This window comes from Micromys minutus (genome assembly GCF_963924665.1).
Source record: "Micromys minutus genome assembly, chromosome: 27".
Lineage (NCBI taxonomy): Eukaryota > Metazoa > Chordata > Mammalia > Rodentia > Muridae > Micromys > Micromys minutus.
Genome location: NC_137962.1, coordinates 39,430,562 through 39,450,022, shown reverse-complemented (window position 1 = coordinate 39,450,022; position 19,461 = coordinate 39,430,562). Strand labels below are relative to the sequence as shown.

General features: G+C 54.0%; 1 protein-coding gene across 2 annotated transcripts; it reads left to right on the top strand.

Moving 5' to 3' along the window:
* Positions 1-1,036: 1,036 nt before the first annotated feature.
* GGA1 (golgi associated, gamma adaptin ear containing, ARF binding protein 1) lies at positions 1,037-17,278 on the top strand. Of its 2 annotated transcripts, XM_080939547.1 has the most exons (17): positions 1,037-1,421; positions 4,302-4,386; positions 5,315-5,390; positions 6,300-6,398; positions 7,171-7,294; positions 7,980-8,080; positions 8,596-8,676; positions 11,179-11,316; positions 11,429-11,510; positions 12,010-12,117; positions 12,867-13,019; positions 14,125-14,189; positions 14,591-14,763; positions 15,122-15,315; positions 15,857-16,026; positions 16,231-16,341; positions 16,437-17,278. In XM_080939547.1, the coding sequence occupies exons 1-17, from the start codon at positions 1,379-1,381 to the stop codon at positions 16,545-16,547; spliced, it is 1,914 nt and encodes a 637-aa protein (XP_080795673.1). In that variant the 5' UTR covers positions 1,037-1,378; the 3' UTR covers positions 16,548-17,278. The 2 variants fall into 2 exon arrangements, with proteins under 2 accessions (XP_080795673.1, XP_080795674.1); XM_080939548.1 differs by lacking the exon at positions 16,231-16,341.
* The last annotated feature ends 2,183 nt before the right edge of the window (positions 17,279-19,461 follow it).

The window sequence follows — 19,461 nt, the reverse complement described above, 5'->3', positions numbered from 1 at the left end:
CCGACTGAAACGAGGTCACTGGTTCTGCAAGGTGAATACAGATCCCTCTCCAAGGCGCAGGCACGGGGAACTGGATTCGCTGGTTGCTTAGTCTCAGATGCTCTTTAACTCTTCCTGGCACAGGCTCGCTGGAGAAGGCACAATGGCCAGTTCCCCGGACAGCCGCCAGAGGCTATAGAGAGCAACTGGCATTCCTAATAACTGCCCATGGCGACCGCAGAGGATGGAAAAAAGCGGTTGAAAAAGAATCCAGTACCTCGCATTTTTCGCCACCTAAACTATCCCAAATCAAGAGCCGGACTTCGTCACCATCCCACTTTGGGGAAAGAGACCCTCTCATTATGCCACCACCCCTCAGGTTTCCCCATCACCTTCTGAGTGTTATGTGCTTTGATATTATATCCCACATTGGCCTTGAACTGATAATCTCCGGCCTTTGTCTGACCAGTGCTGGAGTTATCCTCATTACCTTTGTGGGATATATATCTAGCCTTGTCTTTCTCTCCAGGGCTGGTCACTGAATGTCCCAAATGCAATGTGCTCCTCGCGGGTTTCTAAGCTGAATGCAGAAGTAGCCGGCGCAAACACTGACCCTTAAGTGACCTCAGGCTAACTCATTACCTGGCTCCCGGGTTTGAGTATGGATTCATGGGGGGGAGGGGAAACTTAGCCCTTTGCTGGGCGTAGTGGCGCACTCTTTTAATTACAACACTTGAGAGGCGGCAAGCAGGCGGATCTCATGAATTCCATGCCGGCCTGCTCGACAGAGAGAGTTTCAGGACTGCCAGGACAACATAGTGAACCCTTGTTTCAAAGGGGAAAAAAAAGAAAAAAAAAGATTGCTCAGAACAATGCCTGGGGCTTTAAGAGCTAAACAAACATTAGCTTAACCTCAACAAGTTTGCGGCGGCCACTGTGCCCAGTTGCCCTTTTAAGGGACATTGGCATTGTCCCACTTAAGCGGAAGTACCCCCGAGGGCTCCGGAAGTGACTTCAGAGCCCCTCAGAAACATGGCTTCGGAGCGTTGTTCCGGAAGTGGTCACGGGTGTCTGCGTGACGCTAACTGAGTTAGAGTCCCGTGGTGTTTCTATGGTGCCGCCCGCAACCCCAAGGCTCTCCTCTTCCTTTCCCGCCTGAGCGTCCGGAGCTGCGAGGTCGCCGACCGGTCCCACCAGCGACTCAGCCAGCCGCCAGGGGGAGGGTTGCCAAAGAGGCGACGCTCTGGACCACTCCACTTGCGTCTCGATGGTGCCCAGCGCAGCGGTCCGACTCGTCGGGGCGGACGCGGCCCCTTTAACCGGCTGAGGGCGGAGCCGAGAAGTTCCCGCGAGAGCGGCGGGGGGCGGGGGGCGGCGCCGAGGCGGGGGCCCGTGGCGGATGGAGCCCGCGATGGAGCCGGAGACTCTGGAGGCACGAATCAGTGAGTGTCCGGGAGGGGCGCGAGCCGGACCGGAACCGGAACCGGGGGCGCTAGGCTGGCCCCTTTCCAGGCGGGGCGGGGTCCGCGCGCCCCCTCCTCACGCTCCGCCCCCGACCCGGAGGGGCGGCGCCCCAGTCCGCGGCTCGGACCCTAGCAGCTGTGCCGTCTGGCCCAGAGCGGGCGCCGCCCACCCACCCGGTGACCCGGTTGCCGAGAGCACCCCGAACCCCCGAAGGCCCTGCCTGTTGCACCAAAGAGCAGACTCTCGAGTCTTCCCCTTGAGGGACCCCCCCCTACTTCCTCAGGGTCTGAGTCTTTCAACCCTGTGCTCTCAGGTCTGCTTAGATCTGCCCATTCCCCAAGCCCAGGAAGGGGTGGACTCCTGGTCTATCTGTCCGCGCCTGGAGAAACTCCCAGTGTTTGGAAGGGTCCTGTCTCCATAAGGAAATCCAAGTTCTCTGTCACTATACCTAGACCAGCCTTGCTCTGCATCCCAGATTGCTTTCCTAGCCCCTGCTGAGCTTCCTCTCTAGGCCTCTGCCCTTGTTTCCTGTCTCCTCAGAAACAGCTTCCTACAACTCTGGCTTACAAGCCCCTACCTCCACCCTCTGTTCTCCTTGTCCCATACTGCTGAAGGCTTTGCCAACCTCATTCCTGAACTCTGCCCCTGGGAGTTGCAGGCTGCTTCTTCTAGTCTATCTAGTGACAGGTCTCTCCCAAGGCCTTTCTGGATGTGTCCTCAGCTCAACCTCTTGGCCTCAGGTACAGCAAGGATCTCTGTTCAGGATGGTGTGGGAGGACATGGTCAGCACCTTTGCAGCCAGCCTTGAACGAAGTTGAACCAGGAGGTCGATGCCAGACCTCCCCATCTGCAGGGGGGCGGGAAGGATGTAGGAGTCAGCCTGGCGGGTTGGAGGTGGTTAGCCGTGGATTACAGGAGATGCCATAAGGGTATGGGTCTCAGGAGGTCTAGAAGCTAAAGGGTAGCTTCTAGAGAGAACCATGGGTATTTTCGCCAGAGTCACATTCCGTTGTGAAACACCTCTCTCCCTCCTCAAGTACTTTACCCTACCACTTGCCAGGGAAAGTGACCCCCACTCCCTGCAATGGAGGTTGGGGAAAGGGGAGGGGGCATGTCTCCTCCAGCTCTTGTTTGCTCAGTGCTGGGGAGAAGCTGATCCTGGGCAGTCAGAGTTTCCTTTTCCCTGGCTCCTGACTGCAGATTGACTGGCTCCACCCTTGCTGGGGCTCACGTGCCTTTGACACTTCGAGGATTTCCTGTTCTAGTCTTTTTCTCAGCTGTCATTGAGAGGCCAGTACCCCGAACATTCTCTCTGGCTCCAGATTGGACTCTCTTCCCAGTGTTCAGTCTTTAGCCATTGTGGGGGTCTGGGAGGTCAATAAATGTATAGCCTTCCCCAACAAAGCAGACGAGATGTTGCTGGTTGTCCCCGGGGGCTCACTGGTGACATCTGTTCCTCTCAAGGACTGGAGGGTTCCCACAAGGTTCCTGGGATAGACTTGTACCCCCCCCCAAAAAAAAGCTTCTTCTCTGGCTACCCATATTGCCTCTGAGCACCTGGGAGAGAGCAGTCTACCCCAGCCCCTTCCATTCTTCCCCCTGCTCTGCCTCTCTTCATAGCCCTTCTGTGACCACGAATCTGAGTGGTCAGAGATGCTTTGGTTGGGCCAATGAGTTTCAGGAGATAAGAGCTTTTGTCCACCACTGTGTTTTTTAAACATAAATAAGGATTCAGTGAATGGCTGCTGGGCACTGAGGGTGTCTGGGCCCCCAGACATAGCACCAACTGGGCAGGTGCCACCTACTGGGCCCTAGCCTCTTCCTGTCTACAGATCTTTCATAGCCCCACTTCTTGGGCTGTGTGACTCTGCTCCCGCAGCATGGGCAGAACCATGAGGGCACTTCAGCCTCACGGTCCACGGCCTGTTTTGTCCACTTCTACAAGGAGGGAAATGGGGGTTCAAGACGTTTTTCTTACCTCATAGCTCTTCACCTAGCCAGTGTTTGGGGGTTGTCTCATATTATTTGCTCGTTCCTGCATCCCAGCTTCTCCAGCCCCATCCTACCTGCCACTGATCCCATCCGTCCATTAGAGGAGGTGTGTTCTCTGCAAGAGTCCCAGTAGCATTGTATAGTAGTTCACTTGGGCACACCATAAACAATAGTCAGGGACTTGGCCACTGCCGCGGTAAGCAAACTGAAGAGGGTACTAATGAAGTACCCTTGGAAGAGGTGTTCCTGAGCCACTCCCCAGGGACAAGGTCTGGCAGAACTAGACATGAGGTCCAGGATACAGTCTTTCCCAGGCCCGTTTCCTTAACAGAGCAGAGTAGACCTGGTTAACTGCTTCCAAACTTAGCTGGACTGTTACCGTCTCTGGGCAACTGCCCTGGCTCCAGGCTTATCTAAGTCTCTTACTCTGGGTTCCTATGGTTTCCTGGGCACTTACTTTTCTTAAGAGCCTAGCTCCTCCTGGCCCACTGCCCAGGTCTATAGCTCCTCCAGGACTGGACCCTGGCCTTTTCCTTACCCCTCAGTCTCCTGAGTAGAGATGCCAGGAAAACTGGGATGCTGTTCTGGAGAAGAGTCAGAGATGGTGAAGTCAGCATAGTGGGATGCAGCCATGGGAGGTGGTGCCTGGGTGTAGCCTCTGAAGATGGGGCCCTTGGGTGACGGCGAGGTAAGCAGCAGCCATGTGTTCTGCCCATTAGTTCTACTGGAATGTCGGTGCTCAGGCTTGTGGGCTGTCCAACAAGACGTCTCCCATTCGCTCATTCCCTCTTAACTGTGCCAGCTGCAGGATAATTAGGGGAGGCAGAAATCCCACTGTCCCATACTGACTCCCTCTGTTCCTGCAGACAGAGCCACAAATCCCCTGAACAAGGAGCTGAACTGGGCCAGCATCAACGGTTTCTGCGAACAGCTCAATGAAGACTTTGAGGGGTAGGTGGCTCCGTCTGACTCACACACTCAACCATGCACTCCCCGGATCCTGGTCTTGGGCAGGCCAGAGACCCAGTTTCCATTCTAAATGCAGTCACAGTTAACAGACAGTGGTACTTTCTCCTGGATACTATGTAGATGTCACCCTCTTGAGGGGAACCTTCCTAGGACCCTGGAAGTCCTAAGCTTGGCCAAATCTAAGCCTACCATGTGGCTGATGATTAATTTGGGGCCTTCCAGAGGGCAGACTACACTTTCCCCAACAGGCCATTCATGTAAGAAAGAACTAGATCTACCTGGAATATGTATCCAAAATGCACATTGTGGGCCACTTCTAGAAGTGACTCCATGAGGGCTTGCTTTCCTTGATGCTCCTGGGTTATAGAAACCTTGTCCTAGTGGGGTTCACAGGCTTTGGGGCAAACGAAGTCCACCTCTGGCTGATTAGTCTTGCTCTGAGCCTCACTCCTCTTCTGTAACATGGCACTGGCAGAGGTGCATATGGGAGGTTGTGGAGGTTTTCCTGCCGCTGAGGAAAGCATGGAGCCCGGTTGCCTGTGAGCCACCTTGCTTGGCCTTAGCACTCAAGCTGTGGCCGCTTGTTCTTACCATTCCCTGTGCAGGCCAAGGACACAGCGACTTTTGATAGTGATGAATGTACAAGGGCCTCACTCACTCGTGCTAGGCAAGTGGCTCTACCAATAAGCAACTTCTATAGGCCCATGTCCTGTTCTTGAAGCCAAGAGGGGCTAGGTTTGCATCTTGAAGGCTCTTTCCTCTACTGGCTGTCACCGTCCCAGGCCCCATTTGATTGGAGACACATGGACTTTTATGTGTGCTTGGCAGGGCCAGTAGGGGGCAGTGTAGTGACTGTCCCTCTGAGTGAATCAGGTACCATATCAGTCATGACTCTGTTCCTCCTACCCAGGCCTCCACTTGCCACCCGCTTGCTGGCCCACAAGATCCAGTCCCCACAGGAATGGGAAGCCATCCAGGCCTTGACGGTAAGAAGAGATCCTGGGGTTTCATGAGCCCAAGGGAATTGTGACCAGATGATTCAGGATATAAGTCAAGGTCCGTAACAGCAGCAGTGAGGCAGCCTTGTCACAGCTGGGCCTCTGATGGTGGAGACAGGGACTCTTCACTTCAGCTGCATAATGGGCACCTCCCCAGGATACATGTTAAACACACTGAATCAGCATGCATGTTTTGGAGTCTGTGTTTGTAAAGCCCAGGTTCTCTGCAGGGGCCATCCAGACCACGTGGGATCTGCAGCCCCCGGGCAGTACTATCCTTTGGATTAGAGAGGATCAGGATTGAGGTTATAGATATACCTCAGTATCTATATTTATTTATAGATATAGGAGCAAGAGAGGTGGGACACTGTGACTCCCTCCTTAGCCCCCATACCAGCTACCTCAGTACAAGGTTGTCTGAGGCTAAGTGGAAATTATTCTAAGTAACTGCATGTTTCAACATGTTAGTTATTGTTTGGGGTTTCTTAAGAATGCAGTGATTTCATGGGTTTAGGAAAAAACCAATGTAGTGTCAAACTGCCAAGCAGTGGTGGCGCTCACCTTTAATGCCAGCACTCAGGAAGCAGGAGCAAGTGGATTTCTGTGACTTTGAGGCCAGCTGGGTCTACAGAATGAGTTCCAGGATAGCCAGGGCCACACAGAGAAACTGTCTCTAAAAATGAAGAAGAGTAAGAAAGCCATGCAAAAGGGATGCACAGTCAAGCTGTAGAAGAGCCTGTGGTCCAGCAGCTTGAGCAGTGCTGGTCACCCAGTGCTTGAGGCAGGTGATGAGCAATCTCAGAGACCCGTGAGCCTCCGCATCTCGTGCCCTCAAGGGTCAGTCCCCTCCTTTGGGCCCTGGCAAGGATGGGGGCTACCTCACTGCTTCCCTTCCAGGTTCTGGAAACATGCATGAAGAGCTGTGGCAAGAGGTTCCATGACGAGGTGGGCAAGTTCCGCTTCCTGAATGAGCTCATCAAGGTTGTGTCTCCCAAGGTGCGTCCTCCCAGGCTGAGTGCCTGCTCTGCTGGAGGCTGCAGAAAGAAGATCCCTAGGGGTCTCCCAGTTAGGAACCCAGCACAAATCCTTCTCCGGGACCTGACTGAGTCAGGACAGCCTAGGCTTCTGAGGAACCAATCAGCATGCAGAGAGAGCTGATCCCCGGGCACACACATGCTGTCAGTGGGTGTGCCCAACCCGGGCTGCTTAGGTGTCTGACATTTCTCCCTGTCCAGATCACCTAGATGTGGTTTCCTTGAGCTTCAGCATCCAAAGCCACAAACCTGAGTCAGTTATGTTAGCAAATGGGCCACACCCTGGCTGCTGGACTTAGGTCACAGTTTGGGTACATATCTGATGCCCAGCCCCCTTGACCTTCCTCTGAACAGAACTCTGAGTGGGCCATGCAGCCCCATGACTCCCAGGAGAGAACTGTGCAGTGAGAGCCACATCTCTTGGCCCAGTTTGCTGCTGGAGCTGATGTGTGGAGCCTCATGGCTGCACACGAGCCCTTCCCTCCTCCACCTGGAGCCCCAGGCTCCCTGCTGGGGTCTCAAGGTTCAGTTCTGTGTGTTCTGAGCAGGTGGTCCTGCTCTGCACCACCCTCACACAGCCAGTGGGTGGTCAAGCAGAGACCAGAGCTCAGCTTACACCAGGCCCCTTGCAGGGCATATGAAGACTCCTGAGGCATCTGAGAGGCTGCAGGTTTAGGGCTCAAGTGAGGGGGCTGGGCAGTCTCAGAGAAGTCCCCCTCTGTGTGTCTCTGAAGTACTTGGGCTCCCGGACATCAGAAAAGGTGAAGAATAAGGTCTTTGAGCTGCTGTACAGCTGGACCGTTGGCCTGCCTGAGGAGGTGAAGATTGCAGAAGCCTACCAGATGCTGAAGAAGCAGGGTGAGTGGTCCCCCCACCCCCAGCATGGGGGGGGCCAGTACCATGCCCCTCCTGCAGCTTGGGCTCCTGCAGTCTCAGAGGCTTCTGCCAGCAAGGCTACAGGTCTACCTTTAATGTCTCAAGAGCACAGAGCCAGCTAAGCCTCTGGGCCTGGGTCAGCATGCGCAGAAGAAGGTGGTATGGGGCCAGTTACCTTCAGAGAGTAGCCTCAAGACATGGGAGCCCGGGGGCTAGGGCTGTAGCTCAGCTGGTAGAATGCTTACCTAGCGTGTTGAAGCTGTGCGTTCAGTCCCAAACACTCAAGGCGCAGTGGTGCACTTCTGTGAGGCTAGTTCCCAGGAAGTGAGTAAGGGCAGGAGGGTCTGAGTAAAGGGGCCACTCTAAGCCCCATAGTAAGAGCACCTGCTGCTCTTCCAGAGGCCCCAAGCTCAGCTTCCTGCACTCATGTAAGGTAACTCACAACCACAACTTCAGCTCTAAGGGAGTGGCTGCTGTTTTACCTCTGCAGGCACCTTCACTGTTGGAGTTCATTTACTGTGCAAGTCAAAAGTCCCACCCCTCAAAGTCCCAAGCTGGGGAGCTGATGAAAGTGTGACCTCCCTTTGACCTTGACACCCTAGTCCCAGATCCTGCTACCCCTAATGCTGACACTTACTGACAGACTTCCAAACCCTGTCTTCCCCAGGGATTGTGAAGTCTGACCCCAAGCTTCCAGAGGATGCCATCTTTCCTCTTCCCCCTCCACGGCCCAAGAATGTGATCTTTGAAGACGAGGAGAAGTCCAAGGTGAGGCTGAGTAGCTGCTTTCGGGGAGAGATTTCTGGTCTCTGGAGCAGAGGCTTATGCTGAATGTGACCCCTGTGGAGGTGGTTTCCTACATGGGAGCCTTCTGAGTGCACTGACCCATGCAGGCATCTGCAGTCAGTAAGCACAGTCAGAACCCAGGGCTTGGTATAGGAGCCTCATAGCTTTATCCCTCTGTACTAGTAGATAGTTACAGAAGCCTTTGTGTGGAGAGGAGCTAGTGAAATAAGTCCCCATCCCTCCCAAGGCCACCACTGTGGTTTCCGGCATGTCCTCCCAGAGGCTTGGGCTGTTTGGTGAGGACAGCCCTCTGCTGTGCTCTGTAGAGAGTGTATGCAGTGCCTTGGTTGTCCACATGGACACCCAGCAGGTGTCAGTCCGTTTTGACCGTTTCACAGAGAGCTTTAGTATCTTCCCCAGTCCCCTAAACAGTAACTGAGGAGCTGGGTTGTAGGTTCCGGCCTGTGCTGCCCACAGTCATTTTCTTGTCTCTGCAGATGCTGGCCCGCCTGCTGAAGAGCTCACACCCTGAGGACCTCCGGGCTGCCAATAAACTCATCAAAGAGATGGTGCAGGAGGTGAGGGCTGGCCTGGTGTGGCGGTGGGAGGGATGGGGTGTGGAGCTAGGCCACCAGGCAGGAGCTGTGTGTGTGTGTGTGTACATGTGATATACATATGTACATATGATGTCCCATAGAGGACCAGCAGGACAGCTGCCTCAGCAAAGGACTGACAGGTGCTTAGTGGCTGTTTAGAAGGAAGAACTGCCCAGTAGCCTGAGAGAGCCGGCTATGCAGGAGTTTCTTAGGGGCTGGTATTTGTTAGTAATGAGGCCCAAGAATTGGTGGTATGTACCTGTAATCTTGGAATTCCAGGACCTGAGGCAGGAGGGTGCTGAGGTTGAAGCTTCTAGTTTGGGCCATATAATAAGACCCTGTCTCAACAAAAAAAAAAAAAAAAAAAAGGGAAGACAGAAGAAATTTGGGAACCGTGTTGCTGGCTCTGCAGGTAGAGATAGGTGTCTGCTGTCAACCTGAGCCTGATCCCCAAGAACTCACATGGTGGGAGGGTTGTCAGTTCCCACAAGTGCCCTTACTTCAAGTGCACACCATGGCACTTTTACACACACACACACACACACACACACACACACACACACATACACTAATGCAAACATTTTAAAAAAGTATTTTGGGAACATAATGGGGCTTGGGGCCATAACTTAGTGTAAAATGCTTTTCCAACGTGCATGAGGTCCTGGTGTCCATCCTCAGCATACTCCCCAAACAAACTGAACCTTAAAATATTTTTAAATATTTATGTAACTATGTGTGTATATGTATAGTCATGCACAAACAGAGCAAAACACAGATGTTAATATATGTTTAATGTGTAAGCTAATATACGTTAGAACTTGTCTTAGTCAGGGTTTCTATTCTTGCACAAATCATCATGATCAAGAAGCAAATTGGGGAGGAAAGGGTTTATTCAACTTACACTTCCATATCGCTGTTCATCACCAAAGGAAGTCAGGACTGGAACCCAAGCAGGTCAGGAAGCAGGAGCTGATGCAGAGGCCATGGAGGGATGTCACTTACTGGCTTGCTTCTCCTGGCTTGCTCAGCCTGCTTTCTTATAGAACCCAGGTCTACCAGCCCAGGGATGGCACCACCCACAATGGGCTGGGCCTTTCCCCTTTGGTCACTAGTTGAGAAAATGCCTTACAGCTGGATCTCATGGAGGCATTTCCTCAACTGGGTTGCCTTTCTCTATAATAACTCCAGCTTGTGTCAGATTGACACACACAAAACCAGCCAGTACAGAATTGTACACTAAAACTTAGGCCAAGGCTGGGCAAGCTGGCTCACACCTTTAATCCCAGCACTTGGGAGGCCGAGGCAGGAGGAACTCCTGTGAGTTAAGGCTAGCCTGGTCTACAGTGAGTTCCAAGATAAGGCTATGTAGAGAGAAAATATCTCTTTTTTTCTTTCTTCTTTCTTTCTTTCTTTCTTTCTTTTTTTTTTTTTTTTTTTGGAAAGAATGTCTCAAAACAATTTTTCAAGCAGTGTTGAGGATGGGCAAGTTGGCTCATACCTCTAATCCCAACACTGGGGAAGCTAAGGCAGGAGGATGGCTTTAACTTGAATTTCAGGCCAGCTTGAGCTACAGAATAAAACTTTAGGAACCAAACCAGATTTCTGGTTAGCACTCAGAAGCCAGACAGAAGAGGCCAAATGTTACAGCTCTCTAGGCTAAGATTGACAGTAGAAAAATGAAGGGTTAAGGCCACATGGCAGATAGTTCTGAGGCAGGAGACACCTATCATGTGCCCAAAGTGCCCACCTGTAACCCTGTGTATCTGGATCATCAGGTGATTTATTATTTTTCCTTGAAAATGATCCATAAATGTGGATGTTGACATGAAATGTCCCAGCTCACTAATGACAGCACCAACGAATTTCTCCATGTTTAAAAGTGTGTGCCCACAGAGAATGCTAGTTCATTTTTTCTCAGAGGCAAGATCTAGGCATGCAGGTTGGTTGGGCTAAGCCTGGGCCCCAGATTGACTGTCAGAAGCTACTCTACATCCCCTGCAGCAGGACAGGGGATGTCACAAACTGCTGGTTTCAGGGAAATTAAAGGGCCACCAACATGCCAACCTCCAGCAGCAGGAGGACACTGGGAAGCAGAATGGGCTGAAAGAGTGAGGTTGCCTCCTCCAGCTGCCTTTAAAGGCCACAGGCCTGGACATTTGCCAGGCACCTGCAGACCAGGGAGGGACACCATTCTTGTTTCTGGGTTGTCAATACTGACCAAGGACACTTCCCTTTTTCTGTTGAGAATGGGAAAGTTTCTTCAGAAGGGCAGAAATGATGCAGGCCACAGTCACAATTCTAGAAGCTGCTGATGTGACTGAGGGCCACCTCTGGAGACTGTGCAGAGGCCTAGATTGGCACAATAGTGTACGCTGCTTCTCGGAGAGTTCAGAGCTGAAGTCATGTCAGTCCAGCCCTCTTCCCAGACTCGTGCCGTCATCTCCAGAGGCCTGAGGCAGCCTTTGGCCATTTGCTGCTCTGCAGGACCAGAAGCGGATGGAGAAGATCTCAAAGCGGGTGAATGCCATCGAGGAGGTCAACAACAATGTGAAGCTGCTGACAGAGATGGTGATGAGCCACAGCCAGGGTGCTGCATCCAGCAGCAGTGAGGACCTCATGAAGGTGCACCTGCTCCAACCCTGCTCCAGCTCACCCCAGGCCACCCCAGCCCACTCCGAACCCACCCCAGCCCACACCCAGGCTACTCATAACCATTGTCTACTGTTCCACCCAGGAACTGTACCAGCGCTGTGAGCGCATGCGGCCCACACTCTTCCGACTAGCCAGTGACACAGAAGACAATGATGAGGCCTTAGGTGAGCCCTGGGCAGCTGCCAAGATCAGGCCCTGCCCTGGCCTACCTCCTCCCAGTTGCAGGCCCTGCAGTTGGAAGGAACTAGCATGGGGGCCCCTTTTCTCCGGCACTGATCTGAGAAGGCCACAGACTGCTCCTGGAGACCCCATGAACAGGTCCTGTGCAGGCATCACATCTGCCCAGGAGGGAGGACTCTCTCCATTTCCAAAACAAAATGACTAGCTCCGATCATAGCAGCAGTGTGGCAGGTCTCCCATTCTAGTCACTCAGGCCCCTCTGTCTCTGTCCCCTGCCTGGCTATCCCTGGACAGTCTGGGTACATTTCCACCGCCAAGCTTCTACACCAGCCTGGCTGTCTGGACCCCACAGATGCAGTAGGATTCTTGGCCCATCCTCTTTACATAGCCTTTGGGGTGGGTGTAGGAGGTTCCTCTCCCTCTGCCCTATCCAGAGGCTCCTCCACTTCTTCAAACCGGCTTCTCCCCTTCTTCCTGTTCCAGCTGAGATCCTGCAAGCTAACGACAATCTCACCCAGGTGATCAACCTGTACAAGCAGCTGGTCCAGGGTGAGGAGGTCAATGGTGACACAACAGCCGGCTCCATTCCTGGTAAGAGGAGAGCAGGAGTGCTCTGGGGGCCCAGGTACGGGGTGGCATGACCTTCAGTGTGACCCTGGCCCCTTAAGACCATGAAGGTCCCAAGAAGGGAGCCGAGGCATTCTGTGTCAAGCCTGAAGCTGTGGAGAAGGAAGCCCAGGACAGAAGAGAAGGGAGCCCAAGTTTGTCATGAAATAGAAGGAAAACACTTCATCTCATGAGTCTGTTGCAGATGTGTAGGGGCTGGGCCATCCCCTAGGCCTGCTTAGACTACCAGAAAAAAGGACAGAGCTTTAGATGAACACGTGGCAGACTCACTCCACTCAGGGTAATGTGGCAGCATGGGGTGGGCTAGGGAGGAGAGGAGTCATAGAACAGGCTAGCAGTGAGTGGCCCTTGGCAGGTGGGGAGGACCTGTCAAAGCCAGCCAAGCAGCAGCAGAGCCTTTGGCTGTGAGAGACCAGCAGCCATCTTTTAAAGCTGTATCTCAGAGTAACACCCTAGGTGCCTTAGTCAGTGTTGCCCTGCAGTCACACTAATGTTACATTTCTGACATGTCTGACCCTAAGGAAAGCTGGTTGATTGTGAACAAAGGTGAATAAAGGTGACAGGTGGAAAGAAAGGGCTTAGCAGACTGTTTCAGCAGGGCTGGAGTAGCTCCTAGGGGCCCAGAGTCCTGTGATGGAAGGCGCATGAGGACTGCTGTGCTCGTCCCTGCTGTCTGAGGGGCTCCAGGACTTGCCTGACTCTTTTCCTCTCAGGGAGCACCTCAGCCCTACTGGACCTCTCAGGCCTGGACCTCCCTCCCTCGGGCACCACTTACCCAACCACGCCCACTCGCCCTGGCAACCAGAACAGTCCAGAGCAGCCCAGTGCCTCAATGTCCCTGCTTGATGATGAGCTCATGTCTTTGGGTAAGGAAGAGGACATTGCAGGGTAGCCTGTTGGTACCAGCTCTCTCTGTCTGCTCATTGGGAAGCCAGTGGAGGCCATGGCCAAACAGCATGCCCTCCCCGTACTGGGAGCCATGGCTCAGAGACTGAGAACAGGGTCGGCCTGGCAGAGGGTAGGGCTCATTCCTGGAGTGGAGCTGCCCTAGTGAAGGTTCTCCCTCTAGGTCCTTCAGACAGGAAGAACAGGCTTTAGTAAGCTCTACTTCTAGTGAGCCCAGTACCTGGGGAACATTAAAAGTGAAGAAATGAATCCTGTTTTCTTTGGCCTTTTTTGTTTGGTTGGCTGAGAGGTTTTGCTTGTGTTTTGAGACATGGTTTCTGTGTAACCCTGGCTGTCCTGGAACTCTCTCTGTAGACCAGGCTAGCCTTAAACTCTGAGATCCACCAGCCTCTGCCTCCCAAGTGCTGAGATTAAAGGTGTGCACCATGCCCAGCCTTCCTGTGGTCTTGGAGGAATGGCATGGGGAGCTGGCATTGCCGCCCACCCGATGAAAGCACTTGCTAACAACAGGGCCATCTGTCTTTTTCCAGGACAGACAGGGCAGGCTTGGCTGAGGTGTTGAGGATAGACAGGGATCATGCTGACTTTTCTGCCAGCCAGGAGGCCGGGCCCCAGGGCCCTCCAGCACCAATTAGTTAGCCTTATTGACCTCCGCCGGACCCTTCAGAGTCTGCCTGATCCACATATGGACATGGAGGCTCACCCAGGATAGCACCCTGCCCACAGACACTTACCTGACACACCAGGTCAAACTCTCCTTCCTTCTTCACCACCTCAGCTCCTGCTCTTAGCTCCTGAGGGACTGAGGTGAAAGTTCCAACTTCTGCCAGAAGTGGGCTGCTATGAGACCTTGCTAGGAGAGGAAGCAAGTGTGGGCTGCGGGGTGGCTGCCGGGATGATGCTTTCTATTTTTGCACTACTGCTGGTTCCTTCTGAAACTGAAGGTTTCACTCCAGAGCCTCTAAGAAAGGGAGGGATCCACGGAGCTCCAAGCAGCACATTGTTAGCCATTTGCCTCCTTGTCTCTGCCCACCAGTCCAACCACCTATCCTGCTTTCTCTACAGGCCTAAGTGACCCCACACCACCTTCAGGCACCAGCTCAGATAGTGTGGGATGGAACAGCTTCCAGGTAAGAGGGTGAAAGCTGGCTCAGCCTTTGACAGACAGACTCCAGGGAAGGGAGGCTGGAGCCAGTAGCCTGAGAGGTGACAGTCAGGTGGGTCCTGAATAGTAGTCTTGGGAAAGGGCAGTACCATCCCAGGGAAGAGCCCAATAGTCTCTTCTAAACTCCAGCAGAGGTGCCTGGACCATAGTCCTGCCTTCAAGGTTAAGCTCTTCTTTAAAAGGCTGACTTAGGGTCCCTGCAGTGTGGCATCACTTAGGCCCAGTGTCTTGCCTCATGGACAAGTGATCTATTGTCCTCTCTGCTGTAGCTTTCTCAGATGTTACCTGCAGGGAAGGGAGGGCCTCAGGACTCAGGTGGTGATCCTAGTACTTCAGAGAGTCTCATTCCATCTCCTTTGCCCACAGTCATCAGATGGCACTGAACCCTCAGTCCCTCCTCCAGCCCAGGCCCCCAGCATGGACTGCCGACCCCCAGCACAGGCACCCCCACCAACGAGCAGCGGCCTGGATGACCTGGACCTCTTGGGGAAAACCCTTATGCAGCAGGCACTGCCTCCAGAAGCCCAGCAAGTGCGGTGGTGAGGGCTGCCAATGCCAGGGCCCTCCTGTCCCTGCAGCCAGCAGCTTCTGGGCCCAACAGGAAATCGCTATCATTTGTAATTCCAGGGAGTCACATGTTGGATCACCCACAGTGATGAGGTTGTGCAGGGATGGTCCCACACTACAAGAGTTGATGAGAATGAGGCACTGTGCCCACTAACATGCCCCTTGAATTCCCAGCACCCTAGAAAAAATGAAAGGGGTTCAGAATGGGAGGATGCTGAGGAAAAGGAATGAGGGAAGCTCTCAGTGCAAATGAGGGTGCTCAGAGATACTCTCAGGCAGAGCTGGGTAGCCCACCAGAAAGTCACATGCTAATACACTGTCCCCATTAAGGGAGAAGCAGCAGCCAGCCCCCCGGCTCACCCTCCGTGATCTGCAGAGTAAGAGCAGCTGCAGCTCGCCCAGTCCAGGAGCTGCCAGCCTCCTCCACACGACGTCCCCAGAGCCCCCTGGGCCTCCACCTCAGGCCACACCCACTGAGCTCTCCTTAACCAACATCACTGTGCCCTTGGAGTCTATCAAACCCAGTGAGTGGGGAGGGGTGGGGTGGGAAGGGCCAGGCCAGGTCAGCTCCTGTCCCCAGAGCCTGTCACTTCTGACTCTAGGGTTACCCTGCACAAGGGCCTCCCCCATCCTAGAGTGATGAAAGGCTGCTTTCTATTCTCTGGGTCACACAGGAGAGGGCTTCCTAATATTGGACCCTGACCCCTTGTTCCTAGGGAGGGCAGGGGTCAGAACTAGAAGGCTCCTTATTATAAAACAGAGCCTCAAAGGGAGATCCAGGAGGAAGCCCCGGGTATTTCTTACCCAGGAGCAATCGGTAGCACTGGCTTATTAACTTTCTCAGAAGCTGTGACCAAGAACCTCAAGCCTGCCCTGTCCTCTTTAGCACAAGACCTGACTCTGACCCCTAAGAATGCATAACCCAGACTTTGAGCAGAGCCCTTGACTCCAGCCTGGGAGGGGCCTGGCTGTGACTTGGCTCTCGGGTAGGTGTCTGGCTCTAGAGGCCAGACCCTGGGTACAATCTGGCTCCACACATTGATCATCCTACCCTTCTCCCAACAGGCAGCATCTTGCCAGTGACCGTCTATGACCAGCATGGCTTTCGTGTCCTCTTCCATTTTGCTCGGGACCCACTGCCAGGGCGCTCCGATGTGCTGGTGGTGGTGGTCTCTATGCTGAGCACGGCTCCCCAGCCCATCCGAAACATTGTTTTCCAGTCAGCTGTCCCCAAGGTGACAGGGCAGACCAGGCAGACCTTCCTCCCTCAAGGCAGGGTGACCTTAGACTTGGTGGGCTGCCAGATGCCTGGGCATGGTATCTCCTTCACTGGGAAGCTGGGGAAGGGGTGGGAAGCCAGAGAGATTCCTGAGACTCTGGGAAGGGAGCTGCTTCCTCCCCAGTGGCTGCCTGACCAAGGTATCCACCTCCTGCCTCAGGTCATGAAGGTGAGGTTGCAGCCACCTTCCGGCACAGAGCTGCCAGCATTTAACCCCATCGTCCACCCCTCAGCCATCACCCAGGTCCTGCTCCTTGCTAATCCCCAGAAGGTGAGGGCCCAGCTATGACAGGGCAGTGCCCCAGGGTGGCATTAACACCTCCCCCGCTCCTCTCTGACTGCTGTACTTCTGCCTTTGTACCCCAGGAGAAGGTTCGCCTCCGCTACAAGCTCATCTTCACTATGGGCGACCAGACCTACAATGAGATGGGAGATGTGGATCAGTTCCCCCCACCAGAGACCTGGGGGAGCCTCTAGGACAGGGGCCAGAGAGAGGAGGGGCAGCAGGACCTGTACCTGTTCATCCTGGTGCTTCTCTCCTTCCTGTGGCCCCCAGTGACTCTTCCCCCTCCCTCTTCCCCTGCTGAGCCAAACCCAGCAGGAGGCTGTGCCTGGGTTTGCCATAGCTGCTGGGACCTCCATCACCAGTAGGAGCCTGGAGCAGGGAGGAGCAGTATGCCCTGGAAGGACTCCGGGGTAAGGGAAGAAGCATGGCTGTGAGGCCCAGCCCTGATCCCCAGCCTGAGGTGGGGTCATCTTCACCTGTCTTTTATGCCTTATGGAAAGGCCCAGCCATAACTTGGAGGCCATGCTGGAACTGGAACCAGCCCAGGCCTCCTCCATGGGAACCCAGTGACTGGGGATGACGCCCATGCCCTAGCTGTTTGCACTTGGTGTGTGGTTTGGCTCTTTTCTTTTGGAATGGCCCTGTGGTCACAGAGCTGAAGGAGCTCTCCATTCAGCCCCCAGTGCCTCCAGAGGCCTCCCTTTGCTCCCAGGCTCCTACAGGCCATGGAAACTTGAAAGCAAGGCCAGAGGACATGCCCCCTGGAGGGCCATGGAACTCCCAGAGTTCTGTGCTTCATTTAGCAGCTTCTGCTGGGGCCTCCCATGAGCACCTCACATCTGCCCACCATCTGTGGTCAAAGTAGGGTCAGTATGGGTAACAGTGGGAGTATTTATGAAAATAAAATGACTTTTTTCCTGGACTAGCTGTTCTTGTCACCCCCTTGGGTAAGGGAGTTAGGGAAGATTTGAGAGCTGGGGGCCTAGGGACTGCTCTATAGATGTGTTCATATCTCCTACCCATCCTAGCCCTACTGGGGGCCTGTGGCTGCTACTGAGTCACCCAGGAAACAAACTCAGAGCTGTTGTAACTGAGAATGAGGGGCCACTAGTAGGTCTAGCTGCTGCAGAAGCTGAAAGGACGCTCCCGGCCACTCACTTCCTCCTGCACTCTACAGACACTGGTGCTTCTCCCTGCCTAGCACAGCTGGCTCAGAAATCCTGCGCCATGCCTGCTCCCCCTTGCCTGCTGTGGTAAAAGGCTGTGCCCAAGTAGAGTGCAGAAGTCCCACACAAGGACAACCTGCCAGGGAGGTGCAGTGAGGAGCTAGCTGGCTTAGAGTCCAACACTGCAGGAAGAGAGCCCCTGCAGTCAGAGGTGCAGGCTGCCCACTCTCCTGTGAGCCACTGCATTTCTGCAGGCTCCAGGAAGTCCCATGTCTGAGGAAACACTTTCACTTTGTCTCATCTGGCAGTTCCTAATCTGAGGTTGGCTACTATAACCCTTTCCTTAGATCCTGTGGACACTTGGATGTAACAGCTCTCCGAGTCCCACAGGGCAGGACACCCTGTCCGGCCTACACTGGACATTCCAAGTGAAGGCATCTCAGGGGTGGACTGTAAAGCAAAAAGATGGGAGGCAATGGTACTGCTGAGCCTTCTTCCAACCAGACCCTACGTCATGCTCCCCGGACACAACACCCCTAGCACCCCTCCTATCTCAAAACAGCCTCTAGTTCCCACCTGGGGCCTCGGAAATGTGTCTCTAGTAGAATCTTATTAGATGGATGAGGTTTGCCATGGGGTCGTGGGACCATGAGTTGGGTGTGCTGGTTCCAAAGTCACTGGCTTGCTCTCCCTTTCTAGGTTCCTTGTTGAAAAAGGCCACAAGGTTGGGACCTAGGGAGCCACCCCTCCTCTGGCTCTGTCCTCAGCCATCTACACACACATCTCCTGAGCCAGGTATGGCCTGTCTCAAAACCTGGTAGGAACCTGGGAGACTGGAGGCCAGTATGGCACTCTTGAGGAGCCGGGGGGACAAGCGGTGTCCCTGGAGTCTGCATCTGCCTTAGCATGGGTACCCTGGACAGTACTGTCGCTGTCTTAAATGAACTCCATGGCCATGCCAGAGCAATGGGACTTCCCAGACCTCAAAGCCACACTTCCATTTCTGGGACACTGACCAGCCAGCAGTTCATTCTGCAGTGACCACAAGGCAGGCTGCTGGTCTCTTAGCAGAGTGAAGGAGAGGCCTCTGCTACCCTGGGACACCTTCTGTGACCTCTACTACCCCATAGGGCAGCCGGGGGAGAGCCACCCACCCTGGCCTGCTGCAGGGCCTGCTGCCAAGCAGTCTCCCCTCCCCAAGTCCTCAGAACTGTCCTGTGAGCAGGAGACTGGACCAGCTGTCTAGAGGAAGTAGACATCAAGATGGCAGACTGTTCCAGCCACCTAAACCTGCTTTCCAGTTTTGTCACCTGGCCTGCTTTGCTCTCAACTGGAATCAAAAGCACATATTCCCCCAAGGCTAGCAGCATCTGGAGGGAGCCCCACCCCAGGATTCCTGGAAAGGCTTTTGAACTGTGGAAGTGGAGGTGGGCAAGGAAGTTACCAAAGCCCCAGGAAAACATACCTTGCCTGGCTGCTGTGGGCAGAAACCACTTGGAGGCTTTCTAGTACTGCCATAATCAAGCCATGTGGCAGCGTCTCGAACTAGTAGGATGAAGCCAACAACCTCCGCCCCAGCCTGCCTACTGGCTGCCCTGACCACATCCGCTCAACTCTCATTAGCAGATGCCACCCAGACTGTCACAGGGATTGTAAGCAAATCTGTGTGGAGACTGGTCAGTCCCTCAGTGGCCATCTTGAAAACCGGAGCAAAGGCTAGCCTTGAAGGAATTTCTAAGCAATGCCATGTACACAGCAGAAAGATAGCACTTATGGCCTCCTAGGACTTAGGTCTGCCTTCTGACCTGGCCTCTACCACAGTCAGCTGGGTGTGCACATCTGCCAAACAGAGGCAAAGATACCAAGGGACATATCAGTAAATTCTACAGTTCTGAGGCAGTCTTATGTGCTTCGAGGGCAACTGAGACAGGGGTAGTCA